Source organism: Tursiops truncatus, chromosome 9 (genome assembly GCF_011762595.2).
Source record: "Tursiops truncatus isolate mTurTru1 chromosome 9, mTurTru1.mat.Y, whole genome shotgun sequence".
In the NCBI taxonomy this organism is placed as follows: domain Eukaryota; kingdom Metazoa; phylum Chordata; class Mammalia; order Artiodactyla; family Delphinidae; genus Tursiops; species Tursiops truncatus.
Window position 1 is genome coordinate 98,803,920 of NC_047042.1, and position 9,867 is coordinate 98,813,786.

Here is a 9,867-nt window from a genome sequence, read left to right on the forward strand (position 1 = left end):
GTGGGCCATCTCAGAAGGCGAGAGGCAATAAGAGAGTGATTTTAGCCAAGAAAGTTGTGGGGAAAAAAAGGAACCTGTGTCATAGGGGGAGTACTTACACTACTAGATATTAAAACTTACTTTCTGTGACAAAAATACAAGCATAAAATTTCATTTGGGGAGGGATGGTGTGGGTGCTCTAAACATAACACCGAAGGCAGAAACCATGAAAGGCTTTTTACTGTATAAGGAGTGTCCCCCAAACAATGTGAAATATTGTAAAACCAATTTCCCAACTTTTTTTGAGGTGTTGTTGATTTACAATATCATATTAGTTTCAAGTGTACAACACAGTGATTCAAAATTTTTATAGATTATACTCCATTTATAGTTATTCTAAAATATTGGCTACATTCTCTGTGCTGTACAAGGTATCCTTGTAGCTTATTTATTTTATACCTCTTATAGTTTATACCTCTTAACCCCCTACTCCTATCTTGCCCTCCCTGCTTCCCTCTCCCTGCTGGTAACCACTAGTTTGTTCTCTATATCTGTGAGTCTGCTTCTTTTTTGTTATATTCACTAGTTTGTGTTTTTTTTTAGATTTGACATATAAGTGATAACATACAGCATTTGTCTTTCTCTGTTTATTTCACTAAGCATAATATCCTCCATGTTGCAAATGGCAACATTTCATTCTTTTATGGCTGAGTAGTATTCCACTGTATATGTACACCACAACTTCTTTATCCATTTGTCTGCTGATGGACACTTAGGATGCTTCTGTATCTTGGCTATTGTAAATAATGCTGTTATGAACATTGGGGTGCATGTATCTTTTTGAATTAATGTTTTCGTTTTCTTCAGATATATACGCAGGAGTCAATTTCCCAACTTTTAAAAATGGACAAATAGAAAAGTGGGCAAAGGGACAAAAGCAAATTCACACAAGAGAAAATACAAACAGTTAATAAATAACTACGTGGAAAAACAAGCCAGTTAACTAGTAATTAAAGAAACAACATTCAAAACAATGAGAAATAACAACTTTAAATTAAATTTGAAAAAATAGCCTGTGTTTTCAAGGATATGGAAAAAGGGGCATTTCTCAAAAGAAAACCAATACATTTTCCTCGAAGATAGTTTAGAAAACATTTGAAAGATATACTTTGCCTTTGACCTATCAGTTCCCCACTTCCAGAATTTTTAAATCAAGTATGTGCAATAAAAGCACATGCCGACTGACCCTCGGCAGCTCCTGTATCATGAATCCACAATGATATAGAAAAGCAGAAAATTTGTGTGCATTTATGCTGCGATTAAGAATCATGTTATAAAAGAATATCAAAAAAAGAATATCTAATAAAATGTCAGAAAATTCACAGTATTGTTCAGTGAAAAAGGCAGAATACATCTTTGTAAGGCATTATCCCAATAACGTCAAACAAGCATAGATAAGCATTAAAAAAAAATGCCCGATAATACATACTAAGATATTAAGTGTAATTGACTCTAGGAGGTAAAGTATGAGAGATTTTTGTATTTCATTTCCTATTAATGCAACAGATTTTGTGCTTTAAAAATAATTGTATAATTAGAAAGTTGCCTGTGTTGCAAAACATAAAAGTACGTGAAAGTGTACAAGCCTGGAAAATCAAGGAAGTGTTTCGTGCGGAAAGCCAAGGCCACCTGCTAGCCGATGAGTCACGAACGCAAGACTCGCACCTGACTCCGCACTCGCCAACTGGCTGCGGTGCGTTTCCAAGCGAAACGCCCCGGGGACGAGGACCGCCCTGCGCCCCGGACCCGGACCCGCGCCCCGCGGCCGCGGAAGCCGGGACGCCTGCGCTCCGCTAATTTCTGGAAGCGAGGGCATTCCCGTTTCAAAGTTCACCCGATCGGACCTTTCCTTCCTCCAGCTCTGAACAACCCACAAGGCAGACTTTCGGGTCAGCCGCGCCCCCCGCCAGGCTCAGCCCCTGCGGTATCAGGTTCCGCGGCGCGGCCAAAGGTCGAGGTGGCAGGAGAAGAGGAGGGGGCGGCCCGGGGGTGGGAGGCGCCCTCTCGAAGGCTCGGGCCAGCTAGGAGCGCTTAGGCCAGCGAAGCCGGATCTAGCCAAGTGACCGCAGGCTGACCACGCGGTCGCCCAGGGACGTGCGTCCTCCGTTGGGACAAAGGGTCGGGAAACTGGAGCCGGGCTCATCCCGGAAAATCCGGGCTGTGGTCGCCATGGCAACGGAGTCGGGCCCGCGGCGGCCGCCCCCGGCCCGGGCCCGGGCCGCGAGGGGGCGCTGGGGGCGGGGGAGGGATCCCGCGCGGCCGGCCCCGCTGCCCGCCCCGCCCTCCGGCCGCGACCGCCGGCCCGAGCCCGCGACTGACCCTCGGCAGCTCCTGTAGTCACGTGGCGCTGGGAACCGGCGGGGGGGCTGGGCACGGGCCTGGCAGTGGTGAACTCGAACCTGCTGCTGTCGCCGCGGCGGGGTGGGGAGCGCGGCCGCCGGCGCCGGCTTTCCGGCCTCATGGACGCGCGACGCGCCTCCGCGCTCCCCGCCAGAGAGGTTCGACCCGGGCAGGACGCGGGGTTCCACGCAGGCCCGTGGTGGGGCGGCCCTACCTGCCGGGCGCGTGACCGAGTGCGCGCTGTTTGGGGGGGGGCACACTGCTGGACCGAATGGGGGGGGCGAGTCCGCGCACCTGCGCACAGGCTCCGCGAGCTGCGCTCTGCGTGGGGACCGGAAAGGGCCCCCTCGGGGAGCGCGGAGCAGTGTGTCCGCGAACGTGGACGGGGGGAACACGCGCGAATACAGAAGGCGGGTGTGGGGTCTCCACGGCCCTTTGCCACCTAGCACGCGCCAGCGGATTCTGACCGAGTCCTTGTCACCAGAGCTCGCCTGCGCAGCCCCCTGGGAAACAGACCTGGAATTCCTGCTGGGAGGAGGGTGGGGGGAGGGGAGCCAGCAGGGATTCCAGAGTTCCTGCCGTAGGCCGGCCTTTTCGCCATCGGCCTGGATAATTCATGCTGTGACCTTAGCAGTGGAGGAAATGACCCTCAAACGCGGCCCTGTGCTTCCTTGGTGAAGGGGGCACGTTCATTTATTAATCCAGTATCCAGTAAGGTCACTGCCAGGCGGGGTGTGGGGCAGGGTGGGGGAGGGGAGGCTGGCGAGGACACAAAGATGACTGCCCTAGGGGAGCTCACAGCCTCACGCACGTTTTTTCTCCCCTCCCCACAGGTAAGGCTGGCCTCTCTGCCCTCAGAGGTCTGAGCTCTGCCATGGGGGTAGGGGTGTCTTTACTGCTGCAGTTTTCTCTGACGTCTGGGGACTACCAGAGTGTGGGCGGAAGCAGGCGCTCCAGCCGCAGGAACATCCCCGGGAGGAGCTGGAAAAAGCCTCATCTCCAGCTCCACAGCCTGCAGGGTAGAGTGTGGCCTTCTTTGTTGGGTTCTCGAACCATTCCATGGACCCTGTGCTCAGGCCTCCCCATCCTGGTGGAAGGAGGGTGCCTGTGGGGAAGGGGTCACGTTCTCACATCCTGGGAGTCTTCCCTGTGCTCATTCTGACCGCTGGGAATGAGTCATGTCTGTGCTTCTGGAGAGGAGTACAGGCTCTGCGGAAATGAGGAGGATGTGTCTGGAACTTGTGAGCAGGCAGTGAAGGTCCCGAGGAGTCTATCCGTCATTCCACCCTGCAGGAATCTGCGCTCCCAGGCTCTGGAAGAGCCGAATGTGGGGCAGCCCCTGGCGGGGTTGGGGCAGGACCGGTAGGGGCCAGAGATTATAGTCTCTTCCTTTCTCCCCTTTTCTTGCCCCAATAATCCCTATCACCCGAGGGAGGCAGAGACAGGAGCGCCCCCGAGGGCAGCAGGCTGCGGGCGTTCCTGGGATTCAAGAGCGCTCTCCTTCCTTAAACGGCCTAATTGTGTGTGGGGGTGGAGGAGGGCAGGCGGGGAGAATGTGGGCACAGTCTGGGCAAGCAGTGGCCTGGCATCATGCTGGGCCGGCGGTAGCATCCGGTGTTCCCCTCCTGGTCCTGAGAAGAGCCGCTTTCACTGGCGCTCCAGGCTGCTCCCGTGAGAGACCGAGGTTAGGGAGGCCAAAGTGCCTTCCCCAAGATTGGCTTAGATTAGAGCCCAGGAGAGGATCATAGGAATGAGAGGCCACTGGAATTTCTTTCTGTGAGATCTTTACAAACTCAGGTATTTTAGAGGAAAGAACACTGGCCTGGGAGTTTAGAAGACTTGTCCCCTAGTCTTGTTTCTGCTGTTGGTTTACTCTGTGCCCTCGGGCAAGTCCCATCACCCTGTTATGCCTCACCGTTGCTCCATCTATGAAACAGGGAACTTAATACCTCTGGTCCAGCCTCACTGAGTTGCTGTGAAGCTCCGATACGGCAACAGGAAATAGTAGAAATAAGGAGAGGGCAGAAGGGAAATACTTGGAAAAGCGTAAAGCGCTGTAGGGAGAGGTGACTGCGTTTTCTGTTCCGTCCTAAGGCAGGAATGTTCATACAGCCAGCACCAGAGTGTCTACTCCATGCCAGACACGGGCTGAGGGGGATTCCAAGGAGTGTCAGGGTTCTTCCTTCTGGTAGTTTCCAGGGTCAGTAAAGACTTAATTAACCCAAAGACTGAGTTCTCCACTGGATATAATAGTAACTTGATAGTGCTATGTTTTCCGGATGGAGATACAAGCCACTCATACCCATGATTAGTGATGTGGGAAAGTAAAAATAAATTTAAATATCTTCCAACTTAAAAAAAGAATTAAAGACAGATATATTTGAAATGGTATCTGGAAGCCCAAGAATTAAATCATATAATACAAGGAAATAGAAGAGTAGTCTAGGTTCCAGGGCTCCAGGAGTGGAGAGGGGCGAGCTCCTCTTGGGCCTGGGGTCTGCAGGGGAGGAGCTGGGGGCAGGCTGTGTGGCTCTGTAGAGTGACTGTGCCTTTCCACCCCCAGCAGAGGAAGAACCGATGCTGGAACGTCGCTGCAGGGGCCCCGTGGCCATGGGCCCCGCCCAGCCGCGACTCCTTTCTGGGCCCTCCCAGGAGTCGCCCCAGACCCTGGAGAAGGAGCCCCAAGGGCTGAGGTCACAAGGCACTGCCGTGGCCCAGCCGGGCAGCCAGGCCCTAGGTCGGGCCCATCGTTGTGCCCACTGTCGAAGGCACTTCCCGGGCTGGGTGGCCCTCTGGCTTCATGCCCGGCGCTGCCAGGCCCGGCTGCCCCTGCCCTGTCCCGAGTGTGGCCGTCGCTTCCGCCACGCCCCTTTCTTGGCACTGCACTGCCAGGTCCATGCCGCCGCCACCCCAGACCTGGGCTTTGCCTGCCACCTCTGCGGGCAGAGCTTCCGAGGCTGGGTGGCCCTGGTACTGCACCTGCTGGCCCACTCGGCGGCAAAGCGGCCCATCGCCTGTCCCGACTGCGAGAGACGCTTCTGGCGGAGAAAGCAGCTTAGGGCCCATTTGCGGCGCTGCCACCCCCCGGCGCCCGAGGCCCGGCCCTTCATATGCGGCAATTGCGGCCGCAGCTTCGCCCAGTGGGACCAGCTGGTTGCTCACAAGCGGGTTCACGTGGCCGAAGCCCTGGAGGAAGCGGCGGCCAAGGCCCTCGGGCCTCGGCCTCGGGGCCGTCCTGCGGTGACCGCGCCCCGGCCCGGTGGAGACACCGTCGACCGCCCCTTCCAGTGTACCTGCTGCGGGAAGCGCTTCCGCCACAAGCCCAACCTGATCGCCCACCGCCGCGTGCACACAGGCGAGAGGCCCCACCAGTGCCCTGAGTGCGGGAAGCGCTTCACCAATAAGCCCTACCTGACCTCGCACCGGCGCATCCACACGGGCGAGAAGCCCTACCCGTGCACCGAGTGCGGCCGCCGCTTCCGCCACAAACCCAACCTGCTGTCGCACAGCAAGATCCACAAGCGCTCCGAAGGGTCTGCCCAGGGTGCCCCCCGCTCGGGGAGCCCCCAGCTTCCCGCCGGCCCCCCGGAACCCTCGTCAGAGCCCGCCCCGGAGCCCCCGCTGAAGCCGGCCCCGGAGCCTTTGGAGGCCCCAGGGGAGCCCCCCGGCCACCAGGCGGAGGCCCCGCCCTCTCTCTACAGCTGCGAGGACTGTGGGCGGAGCTTCCGGCTGGAGCGCTTCCTGCGGGCCCATCAGCGGCAGCATACGGGCGAGCGGCCCTTCACCTGCGCCGAGTGCGGGAAGAACTTCGGCAAGAAGACCCACCTGGTGGCCCACTCCCGGGTCCACTCAGGCGAGCGGCCCTTTGCCTGTGAGGAGTGCGGGCGCCGCTTCTCCCAGGGGAGCCACCTGGCCGCCCACCGGCGCGACCACGCGCCGGAGCGGCCCTTCGTCTGCCCGGACTGCGGGAAAGCTTTCCGCCACAAGCCCTACCTGGCCGCACACCGGCGGATCCACACCGGCGAGAAGCCCTACGTCTGCCCCGACTGCGGCAAAGCCTTCAGCCAGAAGTCCAACCTGGTGTCGCATCGGCGCATCCACACGGGCGAGCGCCCCTACGCCTGCCCCGACTGCGACCGCAGCTTCAGTCAGAAGTCCAACCTCATCACCCACCGCAAGAGCCACATCCGGGACGGCGCCTTCTGCTGCGCCATCTGTGGCCAGACCTTTGACGACGAGGAGAAGCTCCTGGCCCATCAGAAGAAGCATGATGTCTGAAGGGGCAGGGGCGGCGGGGGCCGAGGGAGGTCGGGCCTGGGCATCATTCATACTGTGCCCTGTGCCACTGCTTGTAGGCAGGGGGGGGAGAGGAGTGAGCCTGCCCCGTTAGAGAGGGGGGTCCTCTACCCCTGCAGTCAGGGAGTCCACTTGCAGAGCAGGGACCCCGGCCTCCAGCTGGTGTTTGCTAAGGTTCAGTCCTGACTGCCCTGCGCCCTGGAAAAGTAGCAATAGCAGCTCCACCCACCCCTTAGAGCCCTCCGGCCGGAGGGGCCACCAGTGGACAGGAAGACCCCTCTCCTCTGGTGTTAACGCCTTAATGTCTCTGTCTGTTATGAGTTCCTTCAGCTCGTTTTTTGGAAGTAGGTGTGGTTCAGTCCTTAGTGAATGAGCGCCCAGGAGGAAAAGTGGACCAGATGGATATACCTGGGAGAACCTGCCGGCCTCGGGCGGCACCTGGGCCTTTTCCAGTACTGGGAGGCGAAGCCGAGCTGCTCCAGCCTGCCTCACTACATCCCCTCCGTCCTGCCCCTGCACAGGCACCCAGGTTTGGAGAGACCCATCTACTGTTAGTGCTTGGCTCGCCTTCCTCCCAGAGGATCCAGTCCCCTGCCCTGGGCATCTCCCCACCTGTCTGACTTGCTTTACCCACCAGCCTCCCAGTGCTTAGGGCATCCCCTGGCTGTCAGCCACCCTGCGTCAGGGCTTTTGTCTGAACACCGCAGCCTGCCTTCACTCCCTTCAGAACTCGGCATGTAGTGGGGAGGACTGCCCCGTTGATAACGGAGGGCCAGCTGATGGGAAATGGGGGTGAGTTTCCCCTTCAGCATTTCTAGCGTCTGGATGCCCAGCTTCTGCTTGAATACTTAGGTGACAGGGAGTTTCCCCCCCCCACCCCCCCAGGCCCTGGTTCTACTGTAGGATAATTCTGATTGTTAGAAATTCTTCCTTATAATGAATGAAGTCTGCTTCCCTGTAATTTCTACTGTTGGGCCTTGTTCTCTGGAACTAAACACAACCACTTATCCTCCTTTTCAAACTAGAGAATAAAGATCTGGTTTTAGAACCGGTGGCTGAGAAGTGTTTCTTTGTCCTGGGGAGCTGTGGTGTTGGAGGGAGGGGCAGCAGCTCTCCTCCGACGGGGTTGGGCGTTGGGGTGGGTGACAGGCCGAGTGGCCGGCTTGTCCAGCTTCTCTGCACACCCGCCCGTACTTCCCCGAGGTGGGGTCAGGCACACCCAGCAAGTGGGGTTTCCTCTCTAGGGGTCAAGTTAGCCTTGCTGGGTGTCAGTTGTCAGGGAGAAAACGTCTGACTTGATTCTGTCCTGCCGTGCCTCCCTGGCTGGCCTGCTACGGTTCCCGTATCTGTAGCAGATGTGTACGCTTCCCTGCACTGGTTGCTTCATGTGCATTTGAGTGCCTGTTTTCGGCAGGTATCAATAGGCCCTTTTCCTGTCTGTCTTAGTAGTTTCTGCATAGATTTCCAGCACCGAGCCTGGTGCAACCACAGTTTGTTAATATCATGGCACCTTGCAAAGAAGTTTACTTCAATTATCTAACAATTTAGAGTTCGGCAGGTACTCTTTTTTTACAGATGAAAACATTTGCTCAAGGTCATATAACTGGTAATCAGCAGAGGCAATACAAACCCGGGTGTGTTCAACCCAAAACCCAGGCTCTTGACCACCGCTGCATGTTTATTGAGCAACTGCGGTGCTGCTGCTTTTGGTGAAGACAAGTATTAAATGTCTACTGTGTGCTTGATGTGATGGAAACTGGGGGTTTACAAAAATAAGAGTCTTACCCCAAAGAGGCCTAAGTCTGGGGGGACTTATACCTGTACACAGATCGTGAGTGGAGAGAGATGGATGAGGGTTTGGGGGGGTTCCACGTGTGTAGGATGGAAGCAGACAGAGCCTTATGTTGCTTTATGGTGTTAGGAGGCCACTTCAAAACCTGTGTAGTTAAAAAAAAAAAACTACAAAAAAAACAAACCTGTGTAATTGATGGCAAATTCTCTCTCAGGGCCTGGGAGCACTGTCTCCAGAAATCCTCACTTAAATATGTCTCTCTAAGGAAGCTCAGGGCTTCAAGTGACGGGAGCAGTGCTTTTTGCGGGGTGACAAGGAAAGTAGCTAGATGTCTGGGGATTATGGGCAGGGAACAGGGGACAGGTCCTCAGGGATCCAGGGTTAGGATGGCGGAGGGGAAGGGTGAAGTAGAGGGAATCTCATCAGGGTTCCTGACTTTTTGAAAAATCATTACTTGTAAAGGAAATGCCCGGCATTGTGTCCTCTAATGCTATGCTGCCCGCTGCTTTTGGGCAGAGATGATGAGGAGAGGACCAAAGTTCAGGGAAAGCCATGGAAGTGGCCTTGAAGGGGCTGGGAAAGTAAGAACAGAGTGAACTTGCCCATGGTTCCTCCCCAAGTCTCTTAGAGGGCCAAGTGGGTCCCAAGTCCTTGCTCAGCAGAGCACATGCTGACAGCAGTCTTGAAGGAGGGACTGCCCCGTTGGAGGGGTCAGCCCTTTGCTGACGGGAGCTGTCCTCTTCTAAAGAGTCCAGGTTTGGTTTTTGTTTTTGTTTCTCCTTCTTTTATAATCACAAAAGTATTAAATTATCTTGTCAAAATTAAACAATGCGGACAAAATGTAGATTTATTTTTTAATGTAAAAGTTCTTTATTTGCCCCACTCCCCCGGCCCCATGGCTTTTCTCTTTGAATCCCACAAAGAGTTTGAGGGTGGCCTTCCAGACATTTTTCCTGTGCATCTGCAAACTCACACGTGCAGCCTCCCCTTTTTTCGCTTCATGGAAATAGGATCCCAGGTGTGCTTCATTTTTTCCATCCTTGAAGTACCCTTGGTCATGAAATGTCAATCTGGAGGAAGTCTTTCACTCTGTGGAAGGAAGAAACAGGCCCAGAGAGTGGAAATGACTTCCCCACTCATAGCCAGGGGCAGATGTGGAGCTACAATGCTGGAATTCCACAAGTCTTGGTTGAACTCTCACTAGGTACTCAGAAAATAAGATGAATGAGACTCTATTTGAAGAGTTGATGGCCTAGTGATTTCTGGCCTCTGGGCAGGGTTTTATACTTTACAAATGCTTCTGTAGAGGATAGAACCAATTAGGGTCCTGCAAAAACCCAGTTGTCCCTCAGTATCCTCTGGGGATTGTTTCCAGGAACCCCCCCACACTCCCCCCCCCC

The 9,867-nt window shown here is 55.0% G+C and overlaps 1 protein-coding gene across 6 annotated transcripts; it reads left to right on the forward strand.

Annotated features, from left to right (window-relative positions):
• Positions 1 to 1,989: 1,989 nt before the first annotated feature.
• On the forward strand, positions 1,990 to 7,727 carry REPIN1 (replication initiator 1). Of its 6 annotated transcripts, none has more exons than XM_073810055.1 (3): positions 1,990 to 2,537; positions 3,213 to 3,398; positions 4,946 to 7,727. In XM_073810055.1, the coding sequence occupies exons 2-3, from the start codon at positions 3,254 to 3,256 to the stop codon at positions 6,655 to 6,657; spliced, it is 1,857 nt and encodes a 618-aa protein (XP_073666156.1). In that variant the 5' UTR covers positions 1,990 to 2,537; positions 3,213 to 3,253; the 3' UTR covers positions 6,658 to 7,727. The 6 variants fall into 6 exon arrangements, with proteins under 6 accessions (XP_073666156.1, XP_019789486.2, XP_033719350.1 ...); XM_033863459.2 differs by having other exon boundaries at positions 1,991 to 2,537; positions 3,284 to 3,398; XM_019933924.3 differs by having other exon boundaries at positions 1,992 to 2,537; positions 4,943 to 7,727.
• The last annotated feature ends 2,140 nt before the right edge of the window (positions 7,728 to 9,867 follow it).